The sequence below is a fragment of the Prenolepis imparis genome, unplaced genomic scaffold (genome assembly GCF_030444845.1).
Source record: "Prenolepis imparis isolate NDT839.2.m4 unplaced genomic scaffold, iyPreImpa1.0 SCAF_7, whole genome shotgun sequence".
NCBI lineage: Eukaryota > Metazoa > Arthropoda > Insecta > Hymenoptera > Formicidae > Prenolepis > Prenolepis imparis.
Genome location: NW_028141165.1, coordinates 15,810,855 through 15,838,216, shown reverse-complemented (window position 1 = coordinate 15,838,216; position 27,362 = coordinate 15,810,855). Strand labels below are relative to the sequence as shown.

The following is a 27,362-nucleotide window of genomic DNA, read 5'->3' as shown; positions in this document are numbered from 1 at the left end:
AAGCAGTGGTATCAACGCAGAGTACTCTCCCCCCTCTCTCTCTCTCCCCTCTCTCTCTCCTCTCTCCTCTCTCTCTCTCTCTCTCTCTCTCCTCTCTCTCTCTCTCTCTCTCCCTCTCTCTTTTTTTTCTGAGAGAAGACGTGTCAAACATCGCTCTGCAAAAGTGATAACTTTTAAGTGATTATATAGTGAGGGAGAGTGGCGAAAAGTATTGAAGTAATAGTTGCATAGACCGGGAATAGACATGAGTGTTATCTAACAGGAATATGCTGATTTGTGAGCGTGAGAGTTATATTTCTTGTATGAGGCATCGAGATTTCACGCGACAGGTAGACATTAAAGGTGGACACAAAGCGCTGACGTGTGAATTTGGACAAAGGTAATTGACCGCCTATGCTGGTATTAACAGCTTCGGCCGGTAATTATCGATATGAACAATGAATATGACAAGTATCGATGCTCGGCATGTAAGGCAATAAAAAATCAGGTTGTTGCATGCAAATCTTGTATTAAACTGTTTTACCATCCAGGATGTGCATGTAAACATAAAATTTATGATAGAAATCGCGAACTGGTGTCATGTCCTGGCCCATTTGAGAAATTTACAATTGAAAGTGAAGCAGATATGAAGAAGGCACCGACAGCAGCGGGGAGCAGCAGGGAAAGACAAGGATCTACGGATTCGTTTACGACATCAAGCAGTGGAAATAGAATATCAGGAGCGAGTGGATCATCGAGTATTGACGTAAAAATAGATTGGCTTGTAAAAACTGTGAAAGAAATAAAAGACGATTGCAAAGAATTGTACGCATAATGAAACATGTCACAAATGTGCAGGAAATCACAAGGTGAGTGAATGTACAGCGACAAAGAAAAGATGTATAAATTGTATGTTTAAGATTCAAACATACAATTTGAAAATAAATGATGAGCATGGCGCACTTGATCCGGAATGTCCGACTTTCAAGAGGGCGATACAGGAGGAGAAGAGGAGGGGAGGAAGATAAATAGCAACTACAGAAGGAAACGGAATTAATACTATATACAAATGCGCAAAGTTTGATGGCGCATAAAGACGAGATACAGCATCAGATTATGAAGAAAATGAATACTGCTGAAATTGAAGACTGTGAAGTGAACGTACCGGAGTATAGTATGATTAGATGTGATGCTGAAAACAGAAATACAGGAGGGGTTCTTTTATATGTAAGGAACGATATTAAATATGAGATAGTATTAGTAAAAAAGTTAGAAGCGAATTGAGGTGAAAGATAAATTGTATAAAGGAGTGATAACAGTAATATATCATTCACCGAGTTCATCGCATGGTGAGTTCGTGAGATTTCTGGAGGATATAATAGAAGAATTAATAATACGGGGAGAATGTATAGTAATAGGAGACTTTAATATAGATATTATGTTGGACTCGTTTTATACAAAGAAGTTACAAACGACAATGTTGAGCTTAGGCATGAAACAATATGTAAATAAACCGACGAGAATTACGAAAGATAGTAAGACAATTATAGATTTAATTTACGCTAATAATAAAATAGAAGTGCAAGTAATTCATGAACCTAAAATAACGGACCATGCGTGGTTAAAAGTTGATCTTAATGCGAATAAAATTGATAATAAATACAGAGAATTTAATGCTAGGAATTTTAAAGAGTTTAATGTAGATGAATTTATTAAATTAGTGGAAAATAAATTAGGAAAAAGCCAAGATATGAATGTCAGTGTGAGAGCGAAGAAACTTGTCGATAATATAGTAGATGCGTTGGATGCTACAGCACCTAGAAAAAAATTTAGAATTCCGAAAATATGAGAAGGGAAAAAGTGATTTTCGGATGAAATAAGGGAAGCAGCGGCTAAAAGGGATGAGGCGTACAGTAAAGCGTTGTATGATGACACGGATAAAAATTGGTCACAGTTTAAAATCGAAAGAAATGCAGTGGTTAAACTAATCAGGACAAAGAAAAAAGAATACTATGAAAATATGATAGATCATAACAAGGGAAATCCGACATCTATGTGGAAAACCTTAAAAGAAATAATAAGGGGCGAACCAACGGGTACAAAAAAAATAGAGAATATAGATTTTGAAATATTAGATAATACTGAAGGGTGCAATATAGCTAATAAATTTAATTTATATTATATACAGAGTATTGAGAACATAGTAAAATCTATAAGTAGAGATAAGTTAGGAAGTCCAGGTAAAAGAATTATTTTTGTTATTGAAAGCGAGGGAATAATGGAAAATTTTGAGATGATTAGAATAGAGCATTTACAAAAAATTGTTATGGAACTACCAAAAAAGAAAGGCACAGAGGAGGGATTAACTAGTGATATACTTAAAGCAGTATTTTATGTAATAAAAGAGGAATTTATTGATATAATAAATAACTCTTTGAGGGAAGGTTGCTGTCCAGAAGGTTGGAAAACGTCTACGATAATACCGATTCCAAAAATAGAAAAAGCCAGAAAACCAAGTGAATTTAGGCCTATTAATATGTTACCAATATTCGAGAAAGTATTAGAATTAGTAGTTAAAAAGCAAATTGAGGCGTATTTAGAAGATAACTGTATTATAACAGAACATCAGTCAGGTTTTAGAAAACAGTATTCGTGTGAAACAGCGATTCAAACAGTCATTGACGAATGGAAACTGGTAGTTAGTGAGGCAAAAATGGTGGGGGTAATTTTCATGGATCTCAAGCGAGCATTTGAAACGATAGATAGAGAAAGACTGTTAGAGAAATTATATCAATACGGAATTAGAGGAACAGCTTTAGAATGGTTAAGATCATATTTAAAGAATAGAACACAGCAGGTACGATTTAACAATGAATGGTTTACATTATTGGCCACAGAATATGGAGTACCACAGGGATCTGTATTAGGACCTTTGTTATTTATAATATATATAAACGATATAATTAAAGTCTGTCCGGAGGGATGTAGTATAAAAATGTTTGCAGACGATACGCTAGTGTATGTGACTGGAGGGAGTAGTGCGGAATTAGAAAGAAAAATGAATATGGCATTTGTTACAGTGGAAAGATGGATGAATACAAATAAGTTAAAAATGAACGCAGGGAAAACGAAATATATGATAGTTCGAAGTGTACGAAAAGAACTGAGAGATAACATTACACTGAAATGTTTGGATGGAACGGAGATAGAGCGTGTGGAAAGAATGAAATATCTAGGCATAATTATTGACGATAGGTTAAGATTTAAGGACCACTGTGATTATATGCTAAAGAAAATAGGGAAAAAAGTGAGTTTTTTAAATAGAATAGGTAACTACATATCGGCATACACTAGATGTATTATATATAAGTCAATCATAGCGCCTCACTTTGAGTATTGTGCGACGCTGTTAATTGATATGGGAGAAACACAACTGAATGAATTGCAAAAAGCGCAAAATCGGACCATGAGGGTCATATTGCAATGTGATAGATATACCAAAGTGGAGAGTATGCTGCAAGCGCTGCAGTTTATGTCCATAAGACAGAGGCTGAATTATAATGTGTGTATATTTATCTTTAAGATTTTAAAGAATATGTTACCGGATCAATTAAGAAATAAGTTAACAATAGTGGGAAAAGAGAATGAAAGACAGACACGGCAAGCTGGGGACATTGTGGTACAATTTCGTAGGACAACGAGTGCACAGAAGAGTATGTTTTATGAGGGAGTGAAAATGTACAATGCCTTACCAGCTGAAATAAGACGAATCGAAGAACTGGAAGCGTTTAAGCGAGAGTTAAAGGAGTATATTGTAATTAATGTAAATTAGACTTGTATTTTACAAATAGCTGAGAAAGCTAATAAATATCAATCAATCAATCAATCAATCAATCAAAATCTCTCTCTCTCTCTCTCTCTCTCTCTCCTCGCTGCGCCTCGCGTCATCTCTCTCGCGCTACCTCTCTCATGGTCCCTAGCCTCTCGGTCCCTAGCCTCGCGATCCCAAGCCTCTCAGTCTCTAGCCTGGCGTTCCCCGCATGACGTCATCCCCCGCAAGGACCATACAACGAGCTATACGTATAAGAGCTAGGGAACTGTTTACGGGTGGGAGAAAGATAGAGAATGGAAATGCGTGCAAAGAAATTACATCATAATTTAGACTTAAAAACTCTTTATTCTTCTTTTAAATATTTTTTTCTTACATATTATGGACTAAAAACTAAAGCTGCCAGCTCGCAATCGATGAGCTGATGCTTGTTGAAGGCGTCGCTAGCGCGTATTACATTTGATACTTCTTTAGGATTCGTTACATTGGACGCGATATTTGAAAATTACGTAAACTTGATATCGACTGTATTGGTAATGTTAACCAATCGGTCAAAAGTTACATCAATGCATGGATCGAGATCAAACATACGGTGTAACGTCGATTCGATCATCATCATGTATATATTTGAAGATTCAAGACTTATTAACTTGGCGTCGTTAATCGTACGAACTCGCACTGTTAACGGTCCAATGCTTATAAAACTGTAGGCATCTTTAGAATCGTTTCGAAGCAGATTCTGAATATTGTGACGTTGCTCGTAGAGTCCCTTCCACGCTTCGAGAGATAGTATTAGTTCCTTTCCTCGATGATCTCCTATGGCGATTTCCACGTAACTCGGTGGATCCACTTTGATACCAATTTCAAGGAATTTAAATTCCGTAGCTGTCAATGCATATCGTCTACCTAGTATACGAACTGCACGAGGTTCCAACGAAATGCTATAAAAATGAAATTAGTTTGAAAAATAATACAATTTGTAAAAATATAAAGACATAAAAATAGAAAAATAGAAAAAGTTAAACTTACTTGTCGCATTTATTCTCAAACGATGGAGTGTCATCATGACTCGGTACGTAATTATTCACACGTCTGCCGGAGCCACTGCTTCTTTCAGCGTAGTATTTCCAGATTTTAAAAGTGAACCACCAGCACGAACGGTTACCGCAACATTGATCGTATAAAATTAAGAATATACATGACGCTTATTTTTAAAAGTAGTGGGGTAAATGTGGTGGGAGATTCTAGAATACTATTGGTGCTATGAAATTTAGGAGAAGGGGAAACAGCGCTCAGATAAAAAGAATTCTTAGAAACGATTCATGAGGAAAGGATTGGGGAAGGGGAATAAGAGATAAAACACATTAATGTTTAAATATTTTATTTTTCCAAATCTTGCAATTCTTTCTGGCGTTGCGACCACCAGTTAAATATTTTGAATACATTTTGTAATGCGCAATTCTTAACATGTTTTCCACATCGCATAGTGTTTTTAACATCTAGATTATTTAGAGACTCGATATCGTCATAATCAGCATCCAAGGTCTCAATAATGAAACCGTTTCCCGCATCATCCAATATATCGGCTAACCATTCTCGCTTTTCAAGTCCTTTTACATATACGAGAATGGATTCTTCTTCTTCTTCATGTGGTCCACCAACGATAGCTGTTGTAATCAAACGCTGAGCCATGCTGTATGGAACGTTTCCATTTTCCCATTGCAATCCATGATGATTTCGAGTCAACCATGAGGCTTGGCGTCTCTCCGCTTTTATGAGCACACCTCATGGTACAGGACATGCGAAAAAATAATGTGATAAAATAAATCCTCTTCTCAGGATTGCCGCTTCCTTTACAATGAATTGCTTATTGAGGATAAACCCCTGTAGATCCACAAACATTGGTACGGACATGACGAGATCTCTCTCTTCGATGTATCAGTTAAAAAGAAGAATGACAACCATCTCATAACACTTTGATTTATATTCTGCTATGCTTCCCTCTCTCTAAATTGTTGGTGCGTTTAGGTGATTTTGCGCACAACGTTGGTCAACGGGTTGTACTGGATCACGCGATCGTGTATGATGAGACAGTACGCAGTGGTATTCATCGGCACATTCTCCTTACACTCGAATTCCAATCTCACATCCACGGTTGCGCTCTTGACCGATTCGTTTTGTCGAGAACAATCGATGATCACGAACGGACCGTTACGTAGAAACATTGAGACGGTGAGACTCGGCTCGAGATACTCGTATCCATAATAGTTCTTGCAGAAACGCGCATACGTATCGTACAGAATCGACCATCTGTTTTTATCGAAATCCAGATTCATATCGTCGTACGGATAACATTCCGAGTTCAGATAGAGTTTCACATTGGTCATCTTGCAATCGTCGAATCGACTCATATCCTCAGACATTATATTTTTCCGACCTGTCTGCAGAGCGAAGATAACATATTGTGGCTTCTCCAGCTGAATCGCTGTCTTAATGGGCCCATGAATGCTTGGTTGTACGCTGCAATAGCGGATACTCATACAGATCCCACGAGCGAAAACCCATGCTGAGGTAATGTCCGCTTTCCAGAGCGCGCAGCATCGACAGCTTCTTAATCTCGCTCAACAACACATGTGGCATTCGCCATTGTATCTTGAATATGTTGATCACAGGCTCCAGCGTCGAATCTCCAACCAGACAATTGTTGTCGTTGCGCGATCGTATTAAGATTAACTCATGACGAGCGTTCATCACCACTCGTCTGTAATCCTCGCAAAATCCCAATAACATGTAGAGCGGTACGCAAAAATTGAAGTTTCCATTCGCAGTAGTCGGATCAGTCCAGCCGGCGTTTCTCATAATCACGCTTCTATCGGATGATATCGTTACATAGTTTTTGAGCAAACTTGTTATTCCCACGTTTCTGTTGCGATCAATCTCCACGCCATCGAGTTCGTATCGAATCTCATCGAACATGAATGCGACACAATTTCCCAGTATCACAGCAGATCCTTCGGCTGGTTTATTTATCTTTAGTTCTCCCTCGATGTATAGGAAACTCTCATACGGCAACGTATTCAGATCCTGTTATTGTATGGGTATTCTTATCTCATCACTGTGTCCGAATGTTGTGTTAGCGAACGGGTTGTACGTGTGAGTCTCGATCTTGACGATGCGATCGTCGAAGATTGGTTCGTCTCCAATGTTGAGGATGTCGGTCATTGTTCAGATGTTTCGCACTCCGAATCCCAAAGATTGTAAAAACGCAACGTTTGATGCGTTCAGTTTCTTTTTCTTACTGCAACCGGATGATTGGATATTAGTGAATGTCGACGTTGTTGTTGTTGTCGCTGGCTCCGTAAAGATTGTGTTATCTCTCGTATCTTTCGATCCGTTCAACACGAGCATCTCATACGCCGCACACGTACGTTATCGCTGTCGTCGTCGTACGTGCAATCTAATGGTGATCTCTTCTCCTCGAAAATCAAGCAATCGTCTGTCCTGGTCGACAACGCGTAACGTTAAATCCGTAATGCTCCGCACGATGATCGGCAGGTAAATGATGTGTGCCGGTGTTTCCGATATATTATATCCTGGTGGTACCCTCGGTGAAAATTCACGTATCGTATGAACGAGTTTGCCGTTGCTGTACGCGCCCGCGGTCACATTACATTCTACGCGGATAATGTTCACGTTGATAATATTAATCGGCATGCCCGACTTGTACCATTTTCGCGGCTGCAGTATACGGTTCGAGAATCCCAGCAGCGATCCAATGTTGTTTGGCTTGCTAAAATTCATTCTGTAGGCGCATTTGATCTCGCTCCTCATCGTATTATAATTAGCGCGGAGCACTATCGGATATTCTCCATCTTCAAAGTCACCGTCGTCATTCGTCCAAATATGCGTGGTGTCAGCGTGTTTTTTATCATCGTCACGAACAGCGTGTCGCGGACGTTTTCGTAAAATTGCATGTTTCAAAAACTCATGTATCGCTTGCAGCTCGTACGATCCCTCGGGAATCGTAATTTCCGCGTCATCTTTGCCAAAGTAAAATTTATTATTCGAGGAATTCACGTTCGATATCGTATGATAAGTCTCAAAATCCGCTAGACCTAGCTCGTATTCATCGTCGCTCAAATCTACGGCGGGAAAGTAGTTTGTCGCGAGGACGCTATTCTTTCCAGTCAGCGTGAATGTCATAGACATATCGGCAAAACTGTTTAACGAATACTGAATTAAATAATGCAATGTCAGTCTTTAAATTCACGTGCATCGACCGCTCGGAGAAACTATAAGCACAATTGTCCACAGATGCTTTGATTGTAAGTTTGAACAGGTGTGTAATTGTATTGTATCTTTGTCACATTTAAATATCGCACCAATTCATTCGGCGGTCGAAGATTGCCGAAACTGTCAAAATATATAGCGCGATCTCCCCTCTTTGCATACGCTACCCAATGAGTACCCGATCCTTTAGCGTTATCCAAATTTACGATGCCGCTCTCGTTTCGATATATACCACCGATTGGTAATGAATCACGCATGAAAACACCTCTAAAATACGGAATGTGCATACGTTTTGCCAGTTGTAGCAATTGTATGTTGGTAGTTACGCCCTGCGGCATTTTTAGCGTCTCTTTGACGTTTTTTTCCCCCTTTTTTCTCGTTGAAACTCCTCGTCCGTGTTTGTATGGAGCGAGATACAATCCGTGACCTTCCATGGCGCGATTGTGACGTAGCATCTCTTGCAACTGACGTTGTGCAGCTTTTCCGTCGTTCACCATCTTTGCTACACCAGCCGCTCCACCGACCAGAGATCCGAGCGCGCCCAACATTGGTAGAATCGGTAATACACCCCCACGTTTCGCTACCGGAAGTATTCGTTTCTTCACCATCTTTTTCTTCGTCTCCGTTTTTGTCGTCTTCAGGCCCATACCGAACTTCGTCTTGGCTTTCATCGCTGCCCAGACAGCTGTGGCGGCGGCTCTCTCACCGAGAGTCGAATCTCTCGCAACGATGCGAGTTTGCGCTTCCTTGGCGAGTATCCTATCTGCCGCGTGTCACTCGATGAGATCGTTGCTTCGAGAGTACGCTATATCATGTTCACGGCACGCCGCGTCCAATGGGTTGATACCTCGATCGCCTCTGGCTAATCGCTTTTGTAGTCGCGTGCCCGGACCACAAAACTGATAGCCAGGGATATGGAATTCGATCGGAAGTGCGTTTATCGCCTGATTTAATAGGCATCTACCTATTTTCGTTGACATTCGCTGCAATCTTTTATCATCGGCGCTGGACCGTCAATGTGCGTTCGCTGCCACGGTCGATTGTAATGTTCGAAACAGCGGCGACAGGCCTGAATCTCTGGATCCGCCTTTATATGTTCCGGAAGCTTGTCCCACACGTAGTGGATGTGATTTTCACATTGCAGTAAAACTGCTTTTGGCACAAATTGCAGCTGTTCGGCGCTTAAACCGTGAATATCGGAAGCACTTGTTAGCAGAACAAACATTTTTTCGTTACTGAGCGATTCGCGGTTCCGCGCAGCTATAAATAGGCAGACGTTCGATTCGGGGAGTGGGAAAATGAGATTCGTGCGACAACCTTTCGCGATACGCGTGACGAATTGCGACGACAGATTACGCTCGGTGGGGGACAACGCGGAGATGCGCAGACATGGTACGATGTTGCCGACTACTATACGCGCGATCGTATGCGGCCCCTCGAATTGCGGTAAAACTAACGTCTTAATTAGTTTGATAGAAAGCCCGCACGGCGTCCGCTTTGAAAACGTGTAGGTGTACTCAAAGTCGCTGCAACAGCCAAAATATCGGTATCTGGAGAATTTGTTGACGTCGATCGATGAAATCGGCTATTTTACATTCTCCAATAACAGTGACGTCATTCCACCGAGCGAAGCATGTCCAAACTCGATTTTCGTTTTCGATGACGTGGCGTGCGACAAACAAAATACGATAAGAGAGTACTTTTCAATGGGACGCCACTCGAACGTCGACTGCTTCTATCTCTGTCAGACATACGCAAGAATACCGAAACATCTTATACGCGACAACGCAAACCTGCTAATCTTATTTAAACAGGATGGTACCAACTTGAAACATGTGTACAACGATCACGTGAATACCGACATGTCATACGAGGATTTTAGTGAATTATGTCGTACTTGTTGGCAACAAAAGTATGGATTTCTAGTGATAGATAAGGATAGCTCGCTTACGAACGGCCGATACAGAAACGGATTTAACGTGTTCGCGATACCGCAAAACAATTAGTCGTTGCCGATGTTCTGTCGAGAGAGGTGAACACGAGCGTTCGACACTCTACCGACATGGCTGAGAACGATAATATTCGCGAGCGTGAAAAGATAGCGAAGGAGATTGCGAAAACGAGTGAATCAATCCGCAAGAAACATCGCGCTTTGAAGACCGGTAAGATCGATGACGATATCGCGGTCAAGACCCATTTTAGACCTATTATTGAGCCAATACAAAAGATTGTCGACAACTCGATCGCGGTGGAAAACAAGCCGGAAAGTACCGCAAAGATTAAAATCTTACCCATCAAGCGGTACAAGGAGGAAGAAGAGGAGGAGGAGGAGGAAGAGGAGAAGGATGATGCGACATCGAAAAAGAGGAAACGGTCAAACCCGAATCGCTCATCGATCCGCGCACATCGGATGCTTTACTGGATGAACCGATGATAACCTCTACACCGTTCGCGACAACGAGAATCGTACAACCTATGATACCCGAAATACTCACAAACGAAAATGTTTCCGAAACCTCGGGCAGCACGCTCGAAACATCGTTTGTTCGAAACACATTACAAATGCTGGAAGGTCAAGAAATGTTGCGAAAGCACTTGGGACCACTGGGACAAGAATACATGAGCACTCTCCTCGGTGGCGACAAAGAAAGGAAAATCGATCACGTGTACGAAGTCTATTTCGACAAGGATGAAATGCGTCTCGGTAACAAACGATTCGACATTGACAAATATGATTCTATAATTATAGACAAAGTGAGGTACATTGGTACACCAGAATTATACGAATTGATCTTCAAGAGAATTCCCGATGATGACATTTACACAGAGGATGATATGCATAAATACAAGAGCATATTATTGGCGACGAACGTGCATAAACGCAATTATGACACACAAGGCCAATGACGAACCAACAGGGGATACAAGTGCAAACATATAATCGCACCATTGATATCGATTGAAAAGAAAAAATCTGGAAAGGGAGTATTCATGCCTCACGCGATGGCGCTAACCGACAATAAGATCGATTACATACACTGGGATGACCCCAACGAGCTAGTGGATCGGGTACGATTGCTGGACGCTTCGCGCCGAGCTGGCCACAACGCTCATGACAATGAGATCCTGTCGATCATCGAGGAACTTCGCGAAGCAGGCATTATTATAAATTGAATGGTGTCTCGACAAATCTAATCAGTCGATCAGCGTCACTCGTATCGGGAAAAAAAATGCCTATCAACAAATTTGGATTATTCGAACCAAGAAATGATGCAACCGGCACAAGCGGTTCTTGGGATAGATTGGTGAAAAGTTATGTGCACGAAAACGCTCTGTGTCGCGTCGTTACGGACTATGACGCAAGGTCGCGGAAGATTCGTCGTGTAGCGCAACCTGAGGCTGACACCGATGCCGTCAACAAACTGTATGTGGAATCCTGCGTTAAAAGATTGATGAATCAACAGAAAGAATCAGATGAGAAGCTGACTTCGTTCGAGAAGGATGTGCGGGCAATACAGATTGTGATAAACGAACTTCAACGCGCGGCTAACGCTAACTCAGAAACGGCTATCAACCTGAATGTGCAGCAGTGAACGGGTTAGGAGCGGCTATCGAACGGTTATCGAACATCTACGAAGGGTTATCGAACGGCTACGAACAATTATCGAACAGCTACGAAGGATTATCGAACTACTATCTAACTACAATGAGTGGTAGTGGTAGTGAACGGCCTAGCAACAGCGAACGAGGCTACCAACAACTCAAGCAGGGCTGCGAACGAGGCTACGAACAAGTCTTTAAAGGTTACATGCAAGGCTACAAACAACTCAAGCAGGGCTGCGAACGGGTCAGTAACGGCTGCGAACGGGTCAGGAAAGACTACGAACGGGTTAGAAACGACTGTGAACAAGGCAGCGAACGAATCAAGAACGATTTTCGAATGGGTCAAGAACGGAAGTAAACAACGCAAGAACGGCTCAAGAACGGCTCAAGAACGACTACGAACGACTACGAACGGCTCAAGAACGGCTCAAGAACGGGTCAGGAACGGCTCAGAAACGGGTCAGAAACGGGTCAGAAACGGGTCAGGAACGGCTCAGGAACGGGTCAGGAACGGGTCAGGAACGGCTACGAACGGCTCAAGAACGGCTCAAGAACGGCTACGAACGGGTCAGAAACGCCTCAAGAACGGCTATTGAAGAACGACAAACGAAAATGAATCATAAAACGAGCGACAAACGGCGATCGAGAAAAACCGACGAAGCGAAGAAACAACATAGTTTGGAGAAACGGCAGTTGGTGAACGAACTGCACGCGCGGGCAAGGAAAAATTTTCCCCGAAGACACGTCATAGTGCGGGGATACGATGACCTGTGGCAAGCTGACATCGTCGAGATGCGTCCGTATTCTCGTTTCAACAAAGGTTACCACTACATACTCACCGTCATCGATGTGTTGAGCAAGTACGCGCAAGTACGCAAGTGGGCCATACCACTCAAGAGTAGGTGGAAGCGAGACGGCTGACGCTATCGCCGAGATAATTCGAGATAGCAAGAGATACCCGAGAAACATACAAACCGATATGGGGAAAGAATTTTATAACGCCGACGTGCAACGGCTTATACGGAAACATAACATCAATCACTATTCTACATATTCGGTATTGAAGGCATCGGTCGTCGAGCGATTCAATCGCACGCTGAAGAACGACATATGGAAGATGTTTACGCTGAACGGAACTTACAAGTGGATCGACGCGTTGGCGGAACTCGTATTATAACGCGCGCAAGCATCGAACGATCGGCATGCGACCCGCCGACGTCACCCCCGCGATCGCTGATAAACTTTTAAAAACAGTATATAGTAGCATAAAGATTGCCGCTCCGGCAAAGTTCGAAGTAGGTGACCCGGTACGCGTTAGCAAGTACAAGAAACTTTTTGAGAAGGGTTACACACCAAATTGGACAACCGAAGTGTTTAAAATTGTTAAAGTGCAGCGTACTAATCCCGTAACCTATCTACTCGAGGACTATCGCAAAACATCTGTCGCTGGAGCGTTTTACGAGCACGAGTTGCATAGCGCGAATTATCCAGACGTATATCTCGTTGAGAAAGTACTGCGCAGGAGGGGTGACGAGGTTTACGTAAAATGGTTGGGATTTGACAATTCGCACAACTCTTGGATACATGAGGATAATACAATTTAATTCATACAAACTGTATTTATTAATTACTCAAAAATTAAAAAAATATATAATGTATACAACATATAAAAGTATTTGAAATATATATGAAATACAAAATCTTTATTAATACATCCTTTCCGTTACAATATATGAAATACATACACATATGTTACATAACATTATATCGCACATACATTATATTACATTATATTTTATAAGGGTATCTGGTAATGTCCCCATGATAATGTGTCGGTCGAATCAGGTATGATATACCGCTTGTCATCGTACGGACTTAGAGCAATTTTCGTCTCGCGAATGATGTATACTTCATGCAATTTCGATCTTATACATGACTGACTACGTGTCATTTCAATCTCTTCATTCAAACACCGCGTGTAATCATCAAACGTTATCGTTCTCGCGACAACGTTACTCTTGACACCTTTTAGTTTTTTAGTGTCCTTCTTGCCATCCACTCGCAAGGCATACATTTTTGCTCTAAGCCCTACAAATTCAGTCATAATCGCGCCGTTGTTTTCATCTTTCATTAGACCCGGTACTTTTTTATTCACAAGCGGTATACCGTACGCATTGCCCACAGCGTAATCGCTCGTATCAAATTTGCTCACGTCGCGCTTCATATTCTCATATACATCTTCGCATTTAATATGGTATATTAAACTATCTGTGTCAGTGTACATTACCTGGCATCTTTCACGATAGAGCGGTGACATGTACTCGTAGTGAAATTCGTACAGACACACTTTCGATATGTCGAGTATGCACATGCCGACATAGATTGGTTTGTTAAATTTTACTTCTAGTTTACGTAATTCTACGGCAATTAAATTTTCTGAAAAGATGCTTCTACTGTGAAAATTTGGTTTCGCTATCATCGCCTCCGCACCGTATCGTCCGTCCCACTTTGTCAGTAATTTTACATCTACATGATTACGCACATTTTCCATCGTTTTACCGAATACCGCGTTGTTCATCAATTTGTATAAATTTTTTTCAAAATCATTTTTCGCGTGTGTTCGAAATTTTGTATTTAGTTCGATATAATTTCGGAGCCATGGAGATTGAGTAAATTGTAATACGCGATGTATCTTTACGATACGAAGACCGTGACGTGTACACTGCTGCAGGTTGCGGTAGTGTATGACATAACGCTTCTTGTCATATAGCGTTGCGAGAAGCTTATCTTCCCGCTTGCCGGGCGGCTTGTCGCGCGTCGGGCAAAACGGTAGGTCAGCGTGCGTGTCGTGAAGATGTTGTGGATACTCTAAATCTACTTCGAGGATATAGCCTGTAGGTGAATCGAGCGCTATTGACGAGATGTCAAAGTTAGATACGTCGTCGACCCATCGAAAATCGGCATATGGCAATGGTTGACACATTGCCCATCCGTACAAATTATTTACATCAAAATACATTAGATATGAAGATGGCTTCAATGGATCGTACGACTGCATGTACTTGTTATTAGCATGCGCGTATCTTCCTGAACATTGACTTAGACCGCTGCGTATACCCCGTTCAATAAACATGACCATATCAATGTCTGTAAGCAATTCAAACGTAATATTTGTATGTTTTAACATGGCGTCCCACGTAAAACCGGGAAGAGTATAATAATACGCAGGGTCGAGTCCGTAACTCGCGATGCAAGTGTCGCGAAAGTTTTCAAATATATCTGCTAATAACAAGACATCAGCTTTTAAGTACAGATCGCTGTATTCACCCAAGGTTTGAATGGAGAATCGATTCCATACGTTTTCGGCGTGCGCGTAATCGCTCTCGGATACAGTATCACCGGTTAAAGAACTGTAAAACGATTCGCGTGGTGGTAAACGCGTGTCCTGCAGCTTGTCCACGCAGTCAATGTACTCGTATGGAAAGACACCTTTTCGCGTCAATAATTCAAAATTGTTTGCGGATAATGTGGAAAAATTGGAACATAAAATTTTGAGTTTATCTTTGTTTAAAAAAGATGCCAATTTGTCAAGACTATCACTGAGAAATTTGTATGAATCGATGAATCGCAATTTTACGCAAGTTTTCCGATCTTTGTCCTCGGTACTATTGACAGTCTTCGTAAATGAAATATATTTTTCTTTTGTTATTGGAAGCACATTTACGCGTCCTTCGTACGCGGTAGCTATTTCTTTTATGATAAAATGTGCATCGTAGCCAGATAGATTATGGAAAACTATAGGAATAACATAAGAGTCTTTGTAATTTAGATTACAGTTTGAGTGTGCGGGACCTCTGTATCGCCCGGTCAGATGACAATGATCGCTTACGCGTGTATCGTCTTGTACGAACGGTTTCTCGCATATATGACAATGCGTCGCGCTGTGAAATTTTTCCCATTCATCTTGCGTTAATTTTGTCATGGGGACATTATCAGACAAAATACCCTTTACGCGATGCGCTAATTCCTCGAGTTTGTTGGCGAACCACGCGACACAATCGACGCCGCGATAAAATCGGTAGGCGGATAATGTTTTATCATACGAACATTGCACGTAGTACCCGACGCTAAATACCTCGTGATGTTGATCGTATGACACGTGTTCCGGCGTCTTCTTCAGCACACACTCCAAGTCGGCGTGTACTACAAACGGAAGCCGCTCCTTTCTGTTGTAGTTGTCGAAGTCGAGCCACTTGTCTTTATCACTTGGTAATCGGATAGCGCAGTCGTTCATTTCTCGACAGTCCGCAATGTGAGTCTCCAATTTTTCGCTCAAATTAAAGAAGTGCAAACATCTGTGAAAAAAAACATTACAATTTTATTTACAATTTTATTTACAATTATTATATAGTTTGCAATAAATATACGTACCGATCGCAGATATATTTCTTGTGATCATGTTTGCTCAGTTGCGAGCTTACGAGGCGAGACAGATTTTTTATATACGCGAAATGCCCAATGCTATCATCCTCCTCCACGTATAGCAAATTTACATGTTTTTCTTTTTTGCGATTGGTGAGTTGTATCGGAAGAATAGATAGTTCTTTCTTCCTTTCGATGCCGTAAACGTTGATTGAGATGTTATTTATATGTTCAAACTTTTTTATTTGGTTCAACGTCATCGGAAACTCAATGTTTTGTAAATTTAGCACTGTTGTGTAATGAGGATATGAGGATATGATTCCCGTGTCACACGTCTTCTTTCGGCGGGGTACAGAGCGGCCACCACTGACCACGCGAAACACGCATTGTCTTTAGACTGCACGTTCACCACTGCTCTCTTCACAATTTCTCGCGGTAAGTTTAAATAACACCCAGCACGCATAGGATTGCACTTGTTGACGTTGACCGTAAGATCAAGGATTCATGACAATGCCCATCCGCTATCACGTTCCTGAAACTCTTCGAGAGACGCCAATGTGGATTCGATGACATGCCGCTCATACCATTCGTGTAAATCGGACGTGCGAAAGAGTTCATAGTTTTTTGTATTGACGCTTTTGTTGGCGCGTTTATCACCGGACACAAACTCACCGTTGAACACGGTATTTACTTTTGCACAGTTGTGTATTTTTATAACATCTTGCACTTGCTCGAGTACTACACTACTAGCATCTTCCAAAAATTGTCGCGGTTCGATATAGTCTGCGTTAATCACCGCACCTGTCAGTATCCGATTTTCGAACGCGGTATCGATCTCTCGCCAAACGAGTCACGTGTTATTATCGCCACTGTAATTACCACCACTATAATTACCACCACTGGTTATAAACTGTCTCTGCAATCGAGTCTTTGCACCCTCGAGTCGCGCGATTCTAGCAACCAAAGATTGTCTATATCCAATCGCGGACGCTTGACACGACTGCGTTCTTCGAGCAGTTTGATAAAGTCCTCGCAGCGCAGCGCCCATTCAAAATATTCGCCCAAAGTGGTGACTTGGCGGGACCGCTCCAACAGGTCGCGTTCGTTCTGCTCGATGTTTTCCATTATTTCTTTTATTCACTATTATACCACTAACACTTCTAATACAAGAAAGTAACCACTAAACTTTTTTCACCGCTGCATCTATGCGCTTTCAAATCGTACTATGATTTGACGCGCTCTCATCCTCCTTATATATATTTCACCTAATTTTATCTCCTTTTCTAACATTTGGTGTATCTCAAAAGATAGTTTCCCGAGATATCGGTTTTATGGATAGAGGAGTAAGGACACAAGCTGCCGAACGTTGGCGCCGATACGTTGCATTCTTCTTTAAAAAATATTAAGAAAAATGTTTCGCTCTCGTTTACGACCGATTTTCTGTTAGGGTACAAAACTGCCGAACGTTGGCGCTTTTACATTTGCACCTATAAATAACGTTTGACATGTTCGTCGCAGCGTCGGCCCTAAAATCTTCATTCCTTTCCATAATATCCTAATGATTTTATGGACATTTAATGGACATTTTGTCCATAAAACGAAAAAAAAAATAGTTTTATGGATTCTAAAACGCTCCGTTGACAAGTTCGAGCAGCCGGACATCGGCGCTTCCGTAATAAAATTATATTAACGAGGGTACAAAATTGTCAATCATCGGCGCTTGTTCTATACCTTTTTTGGGAAAATGTCTAAGAACTCTCATAAAAAAGTCGTAAAGATACCATCTACAAATATTGCACTCAGAAAACTCCCCCTCCTTTGTCGAAACATCCCCTCCACCCGCGTGACGTCAGCCCCCGCACCGTCGAGATACCCCCGCCCCACGTGACGTCATACCCCTCGCCCCGGAGAACCCCCCGCGCCCCGCATCCCCCTCAGAGGACATGAGTTAGAACCGGCATAGTATTACTACTCTCGCCTTCATCAATTGGCACGCGATTCCCCATAATTATTTTTTCGTGCAGGTACTCGTGAAAGGTCTTCTCCTTCCTCCAGATGCGACTCTCAAATTTTTTGCACGTCACTAATTTACTCTCGCGGCGCTGGAACATCGCTCTTAATTTTTCCAGGATAGTTTCGAAAGGCATGCTCACGTATTCCGGTCTTGAATGAAACCATTCGAATGCCTTCTTTTTTAGTTTCGTGCCGATCAGGATCTTGGCGTGGTCGTCTTCCAACTGATAAGCCCGCGTCACGAATCGCACCTGCTTCTCCCAAGTTTCGAAGTCACCGGTCACGCCGTCGAAATCATTTAATAGATCTCCGATCGTCTTAAGGCTCATCCGCGGCTGCACACGCGGGGTTCCTCTTCCTCCGTCGCTAACCGCTGCTGCTTCCTCCTCGTCGTTGACAGAATTCCGCCGCTGCTGTCCGCGTAACATGGCTATTTCGCGTCGAGCCAGCTCAAGCTCGCGTCCAGCCAGTTCAAGCTCCTGTCTGTAGAGCTCGACCTCTCGCTGACGCAGTGCATCCTCTGGGACCTCGGCTGCAGCGCACGCACCGTCGTCGTCTCCATCGCGCTCGTCCTCAGTCGTCATCCACGAATTCGTCGGGTCAGCCTCCATCAGTCGCGCAATCAACTCCGCCTTCGACCCGTCGTCGTCAATCCGCGCTCCTTGCACTTTTCCTTCAGAACGACCACCGTAAGATTATTAGGGTCGGACATCTCGCACAATTATTCACTTTCTTCGTCAAACTCTCAAAAGTCCGCCGTTAAAATTTTTCGTGAATCCTCACAATCGTTTTTATGTTCGCCGTCGTCACGACCGTTACACACGCACACACTGCGCACCGTTTTTTCTTTTGTTTTTTTTTTTAAACACGTCACTCGTAGAACAATCTCGAACAACGCGAACGTCTTCTCTGTCTCACAATACGCGCTCAAATTTCATCCGATCCGATCCCCGCTGAGCCCTCAAAAAGATGTAGGATTATTTAATTGATGTAAAATAATTTGTTAGATGTAAAAATCAAATTTATTCAAGAAATTATTAAATTATTATAAAAGTCTCGAATTGAATTAAAATCGCGTCTATCTCGTTATTTCTCGCAACGGTTTCGGTCTTCGCTCTTTATCGTTCGACGACCTTTTAACGACTCGCTCTATCGTGCCGAATTTTGTCTCACCTCGCAAAGGACGAATACGTATACAGATTTTTAAGACAACAGACGTTACTAACTCGAAGATTAAGACACGCATCGAAACAGCGCGTTCGACCGACCTTGTTCAAAAATAATAAAGACAAAATCAAAGTATCGGATACAATACAAAATAACGAAAAGATTTAAGATACAATATATTCCGATAAAAATATCCTACACTTATATTTATAAAAATAGAAAATAAAGTTAACTGTGCTGTAAAAATTAGTTTAGTTGTAAAAAATTAATTATTAAATCATTAGATGATAGATTGCTATACATATCCCAGAAAGATGTGATTTATATTAAATATATACAAATACTGAAATTGAGTATGCATATACAATATACATATATATGTATGTATTTTAAAAGTAATATATAAGTGAAAATTTTTTCTTAGCTATACTTTGTACAGTGCCTATTATTTCAATTTTGTTTCCTTTATTAATATCCATAAGAAGATAATTTTGCATATCAAAATTTAGAATATGCCCTGCTTAAAATAGTAGATAGAAGATGAATAAATCTTATTACTATAACATAGAATCTTTATGTTAATTTATACAATGAGTTTTTAATCACTGCCGCAGTACATAGATTTCAAATGTAGTTTAATAATACTTTATTATACTATTTTTTTTAATACTATTAAATATGAAAATTTGTATATAATTTAATATTATTTTATATGTCAAAAGTTATGTCAAATATATATAATTATTTTATTACAAACTGCTTATAATATTCTTTCACAAATTACAAAAAAGTAATTTAAAGCTATTCCATAATAATCTATAGAAACAAGTTTCATCATAATCTATTTTAAAATCTTTAAAAAAATTTGATTATTAATAAATCAAATTTAATGTAAAGTTACTTTTCCATTTTAACACTTTTGTTTCTTGTAACATTACTAATAATACCTAGTTATAAAAATATATTTTACTAACTTTGTATATATATTATAGTGTATACTTTTAAAATTGTATTCTGATTATAAGTTATATGATGTATTATTCATTTTAATAATTCTAAATTTACTATTTTCTTATAATAGATGATTTATAATATTCTATTATAAAAAGAATTTGTCTGAATGTAATCTTATCATATTGAATTATATTTAATTTTATGAGAACTTTAAACCATTGAATTAACTTGTTAATATTATCTAGCCATAAAAATATACTTTTGCAATCACTTTATATCATAGTGTATATTTAAAAAAAATTTTTTCTTACTATAATACTTATTATTATTTATCATATTTTTTAATTTTAATACTTTTGATGTTAATATTCTCTTATAATAGATTTATAATAGATTCTATCATGAAAAGAACTCATCTGAATGTAATCTTATATTTAATATTTTTTATTTTAATACTCTCTTATAACAGATTTATAACATTCTATCATGAAAAGAATTCATCTAAATGTAATGTTATCATATTTAATATTTTTTTATTTTATCTCTCTTATAACAGATTTATAATATTCTGTCATGAAAAGACCTCATTTGAATGTAATCTTATCATATTTAATACTTCTGATTTTAATATTTTTTTTATAACAGATTTAATTATATTCTCTATCATGAAAAGAACTCATCTGAATGTAATCTTATATTTAATATTTTTTATTTTAATACTCTCTTATAACAGATTTATAACATTTTATCATGAAAAGAATTCATCTAAATGTAATGTTATCATGTTTAATATTTTTTTTATTTTAACTCTCTTATTATAACAAATTTATAATATTCTATCATGAAAAGACCTAATCTGAATGCTATCTTATCATATTTAATATTTTTTATTTTAACTCTTATTATAACAGGTTTATAATATTCTGTCATGAAAAGACCTCATTTGAATGTAATCTTATCATATTTAATACTTCTGATTTTAATAGTTTTTTATAACAGATTTATATTCTATCATGAAAAGAACTCATTTAAATGTAATCTTATGATTAATATTTTTTATTTTAATACTCTCTTATAAGAGATTTATAACATTCTATCATAAAAAAAGACCTCATCTGAATGTTATCTTATCATATTTTTCTACGCACGATATTATATATAATTATTCATGAATCAGACCATAACAAATTATACGATAAATATATAACAATTGGTTTTCGATGAAAATAATGTGATTGTAAATAAATTATAAAATACAAACATTTTATAGAATTTCTTTATTCTAGATTATAAAATGAAATAACTCATCCTGCATATATAAAGGTTTCGGTAAGACGGTTTTAAGCAATTGCTCGGTGCTGTTTCATTAAATTTTTTAAACAAAATGCCATTCTCTTTCTCTCGCTTTTTCGCAAAAAGAAGTTAAACATGTGACACTTTATATATACTACTGTTAATTATTGAATCTCGTAAGTGTTCGGCATTCGGCAAAAATATCCTTGTTCGACGTTTATATGTACTTTCTTAATCTCTTGAAAAGTGAACAAATGTAAGGTATGAGATTTAGATATTATTTCCAAAATTGAATCTATTATCACGTTCTCGATACTTAGATACTTTACATTATATTTATATCCTAAAATATAAGGTCTAGTATTATAGGAAATAATTTTAAATATTTCAATTATGTCACCAAGAACATTTTCAAAAAATCTGTCATCGGTTTTTTTTTCTCGCTTATAACTAGTAGCAGTGTATAAGACATTCTTATAAATCGCTTTATTAAACGCTTTTACGTCCTCTAATCTAATATCACCAATAGCATTATTTAAAACTTTTATAATATTTTGATCTGTATTATTATCGTTCGCTAAAAGAGTCACACCTGAATTGATTTCCAAACCAGTTCCTTCTAAGAAAGAATGATTACGCAAGATAATTTTGCAAAAGCGTAAAGAATTATTGTCAGCCGTATTTAATAACTCGGTTTCTAACATCGTTTTTTGCACTAAACGTTTAGAAAGCTGTGTTAAAGCTCCTTTCGGACCTGTCAATTTCTGCTTTAATACAAAAATTCCATTTTCATAAGGGAAAGCTGAAGTCAATGGAAGTGGACCACTTTTATATACGTGATTAACAACATGAAGTAATGCATAAGTATTAAAATTCATACTACTTTTTCCATACAATTCTTCACATTGTGCAGTAAAATAAATTAAATCTACTTTACATTTTCTTAAATCTTCCATTGTTACAGTTTCAGATAAAAGTTTATGTGTACAACGAACTAAAAGTCCAAAAGAGCTTAAATAATTTGTGTTTAATATTCCCAAGAGACATGGAATACTCAGATATAATATCCAAGACCTCCATTCACTAGCTTTCCATTTTCCACTATTAAAGGGTCTCGGTGATCTATGAATTTCACTTGGCATTTTAATATTTAACAATCGTTTTTCAATATTTTTTTTTTCAGTTTTGGATAGATTATATTCCTCTGTACCGGTATTTGCCCAAAATTTCGTCCACAAAGTATAAACAACACCAAGCAAGAGACCATGCATGTAATCGTACGGAAATCCCCAAACACAATCAAAATTTTCTAAATTCGTAATTTCTGCAAAATTTTTAACACCTTTAGACGGTTTATTCATTTTTTCAGCGTATTTCATGTCTTTAATATATAATTCATGATCTCTTAAAGGCGGATGGTTATCCATAAAAGGATATCGCATGGCACCTTTAACATATTCCCCATAATGATAGCAACTACAGCCAAAATAACCGTTAAATTGGAAGCGATTCTGTATTATAGATCGAGCAACAGAGTCTACTGATGAACAAAGTGGTTGCAATATAAAATTATATTTTTTGCCATTTTCTAGATTTATCACTATACCACTTTTCATCAAATCACGAATCTGCTCAATAAACTCATTCATATATAGATTCATAAATTGTGAGTTAGGTTCATTTTTTGTGATACATATTCCTGCGAGCAGTATATATCTAAAGCGTATTTTTCTCGGCAATTCATTAATTATTAATTGAATAGGCCACATTGAACTCTTACTACTCTTAGAAATAGGCGCACCATCTACATTAAAATTAAAAGTTAATAATTTTGTGTTTTCGTGTTTATTATTATAAAGTGTCTTGTATATTTCCCCGTCGTAAACGTCAACAATAGTATTCAAATTTTTGTTGCTTAGTCTGGTCTCAATATTTTTAATGTTTTGAAGCAATATTTTACACATATTTGAATTTTGTAAAAGAATCTGTAATTGAAACTTTATATTTGTACTTACAAAATAATTAGAAGAATTAGTACTTATTTTATACTTTTGCTGACATTTGTTACAATCGCGGTAACTAGTAAATAAATCTTTTTTATAAAATTTCCCTAATACATTATAACACTCGGTACAATAAAATACATATTGATTTAATTCTTCTGGAGGATCTAAACGCTTGCTTATCATATATTTGGAATTCATGAATGTTGAAAAATTTGGACCTGCCCAAGTAATTGCCATATTAAATAAAGCTAATCTTGCTTCATCAGAACAATTAAAGCGAACACAATAAGTGTGTATCATTTGTTCAACTTCATCAACTGTTGTTTTTGAGCTTTCAAACATTATAATATTACGTTTCATGTTCGCATCATTGGTAATCGTTACATCATCCGTATCAGATATTTCGCAAGTAGAATTATCAGTCTCGATTTCTTCGTTTTCGCTTTTGCTCTGATCGAAATCTTCTACAGAATCAATTTTGGCGTCTTCATTATGTTCATAACAATTCGATCTATCACCAGTTTCTTGAGATACAAGGATTTGTTCGCCTATTTCATGAATAGTATATGAATTAGTTCTGTTTATATGAGATGTTTCTATATTTGTTTTAAAAGTTGAAAATGGGTATTTTAATATATTTTTACTTCGATCATCTGTAAAAAAATATTAATTATTTATTAAAAGAGTAAAAATTTAAATGTATATAAGAATATAAAAAAAAACACTTTAAAAACTTTTATTATATAAATCCAATTGCAACGTTATTTTAAATTTAAGCAAGACTTAAATATGTGTCTATCTTTATCTTTTTTGTACATAATGTTGATGCAATCAGGCATAATAAGCATAAAAACTCGTAAACTTTAATTTTATAATAATAATTCAATTTTAGAATAATGATTATAATAATAATATAATAATATAATATTAAATTTCTGCACAAACATAGCAAGAACGTTGCAGCATGTCGCTATAAAAACGTAGTAACATCATAGACGTATTTGACAAGTACATATGTATCAAAAAAATTACTTTCATTTATGAAAACTTTCCCAGATTACAAATTATTTTGCTATAACTGATTATTTACTATAATAATTATAAAATTGTTTATTTAACGGAACTTTCTACTTTTTTGGTTGGAAAATTTTGTCAATTTTTAGGGATTCTTTTTTTTAATGAAAATATTAATTTGAAATTTTTTTATTATATTTTACAAACTTTAAATTATATATATTAAAAAAATATTTTATTTTTCTTTCAGTCTTTTTATAAGGATATTTGTAACTTGCGACGACACCTCCAAAAAAACTGACGAACACGATTGCAATCGATTGGATTATCTAAAACAAAAAATCAATTAAATTTTTATTTTTTTTTAATTTCTCGTATAAACTTGGGAAAAAAGATATCGGATACAAATTCTTTAAATGATGGACTTTGAAAGTAGGATCCTGAAAATTGAATTTTCAAAATCCTACTTTTAAAGTCCACTATTTAAAGAACTTTTATCCGATATCTTTTTTAATTGTTTATACGAGAGATATCTATACATAAAAATTAAAAATTTATTTGGTTTTTTGTTTCAAATAATCTAATCAATCGCAATCGTGTTCGCCAATTTTTTTGGAGGCAAGCTACAAATATCCTTATAAAAAAAACTTGAAAAAATTTTTTTTAACAATTTTTATGTATAATTGAAAACTCGTAAAATATAATTTTAAAAGTTTCAAATTAATATATTTATTTTATTATAAAAAAAATTCCTGAAAATTGGCAAAATTTTTCAGTTGAGAAAGTAGAATGTTCCCTTAAAGACATTAAATATATTACATTTTTATTTATTGTGAGTTTTGTTTTTCAATCAATTTAAATGTATAACATGTAATATAAAATATAATTAAATTTTTTTTTAAATACAAAAAAATTTAAACGCAAACATATTAATGTAACATTTAAATGTCATGTTTAATTCAATATTTTTCAATATAAATAAAATAGATCGAGACAAATTTCAACTATATTTTAAAACAATTATTATATATAGTTATTAATTTTTTATTTCAAACCGTAATTGTTTCAAAATTTATATTAACACGATTCATCTTGATATCTACAATAATCTTTGTAAGCAGAAATTATTTAATACATTACTTATGTATGTATGTATGTATGTATATAATAGATATCTCAGAGAGTTACATTTTTCTATATTTCTATAAATTTTGTATGTATATGTCCACAAAATTATGTACAATTTTAAATTACTCACTTTTATCTTTACTGTAATTCTGCCATCGTTTCCAAGTTTGATTAGTTACCAAAGGAAGTCGATTGTTTTTATCCAAAAAAAGTTTATTATACCTTTTCCTTTTTAAACATGAAATATTATTTTCATTTTTGTTTATTTTTGTACCAATTACCTATAAAAATTAAAAAGAGCCATTATTTATAAACATTATTCGATATTGTTTATAGAAAAAGATTATATTAAAAGATTATGTTTATATTTATTGTGAATAAGAAAAATAAAAATAAACAATGACATTAGAAAAGAATGATAACACACACACACACACACACACAGATTGAAAGGCAATATTAAACACTTTAAGACGTAATAATAATTGTTGCCTGAAACTTATTTTAAGTGAGACATTCAGATTTGATTTTAGATTTAGATGTGAGTTTTTCATAGTTAAATCGATCATGTGACATTATTTTGATACATGCGTGACATTACATTGATAATAATTGTTATTCAATTGCAAAAGTCACATCTAACTCTAAATAACTTAAATCTGAGTATCTCGCTTCCAATGAGTTTCAAGCAACAATTATTAAAACAGTTTAAAAAGTTAAAAGTTTTATGGTTACTAGTAAAAAAGACTTACATTTCCACGATCGAGGTCAGATTCAGTATCAATTTCAGTTGCTGAAATACAGAGATTAAGGGTTGCAAACTCCACTCTTCTGGATTTAATTTTTTCATCCACTGCTTCTCTAGTTTCTTTTGTACAAAAACAAACATTATTATTACGACATAATTTTTTTGCTTTTTAGTAAGATATTAACCTACTTTTATGAAAAAACCCATACAACTTCTAAAGAATATATATATATATATATATATATATATATATATATATACACACTCAGACAGCACACAACAAATCTTAAAGAAATACGTTCATTTGAAACTTATAACGTATAAATAAAACGTTCACATGAGCTCTAATACAGAGGATAATAATGCTAAAAATATATGATTTTGCTCTTTAGAAGTGTGTTTTGTTTGAGTTTCTTCATAAAAGTATGTTTATATATATATATATATATATGTATATATTTTTTATCAAATTGTACGTTTTGAACGTCAAAATCCACTATATCGTCCGTGTTAATAATAGCTTTCACACCATCATCGAATTTAACATAGGTAAACATTTTTTCCACATGTGCACGTGCTGTCGCCGGCCGATCACACTTCGCCATATTCAATATTTTTAACGGGCGCACGTTTCACTTTCACTTGCGTCGTCATACACTTTCGCCATATTACAATCTGTGCCGTAACTAGCCTGCAGTACGCCTGCGGTGTAAATTTATTTTATGCATCTTTTGCTAAATATTTATAATAAAAATTAAAACTTTAAAACCAAAAAGAAACGTTTATTGGTTACAAATAAATACATTTATTATTTATTTTTAGTTTTTTAATTAAAAAAATTGTTTTATTTTTTTATAAAATATATTTTATTTTATTTATTATTATTTATTATTATATTTATTATTATTATTATATT

At 36.7% G+C, this 27,362-nt stretch overlaps 1 protein-coding gene across 1 annotated transcript; it reads right to left on the bottom strand.

Moving 5' to 3' along the window:
• Positions 1-21,714: 21,714 nt before the first annotated feature.
• Positions 21,715-27,003, bottom strand: LOC145939120 (uncharacterized). Its single transcript, XM_083043283.1, has 4 exons — positions 26,832-27,003; positions 26,451-26,566; positions 25,829-25,979; positions 21,715-24,209 (listed from the first exon to the last, which is right to left on the bottom strand). Exons 1-4 carry the CDS (start codon positions 27,001-27,003, stop codon positions 21,715-21,717), a joined length of 2,934 nt encoding a protein of 977 aa, XP_082899409.1.
• Between the last annotated feature and the right edge of the window lie 359 nt (positions 27,004-27,362).

Bases quoted from the DNA above. Each gene is read 5' to 3' on its own strand.
- LOC145939120 (XM_083043283.1), bottom strand. From the start codon at position 27,003: ATGTTTACCTATGTTAAATTCGATGATGGTGTGAAAGCTATTATTAAC. The intron at 25,980-26,450 runs GTAAGTCTTTTT...TAATTTTTATAG, and splicing joins CTGACCTCGATCGTGGAAAT to GTAATTGGTACAAAAATAAA. The intron at 24,210-25,828 runs GTGAGTAATTTA...ATTTTTTTACAG, and splicing joins GAATTACAGTAAAGATAAAA to ATGATCGAAGTAAAAATATA.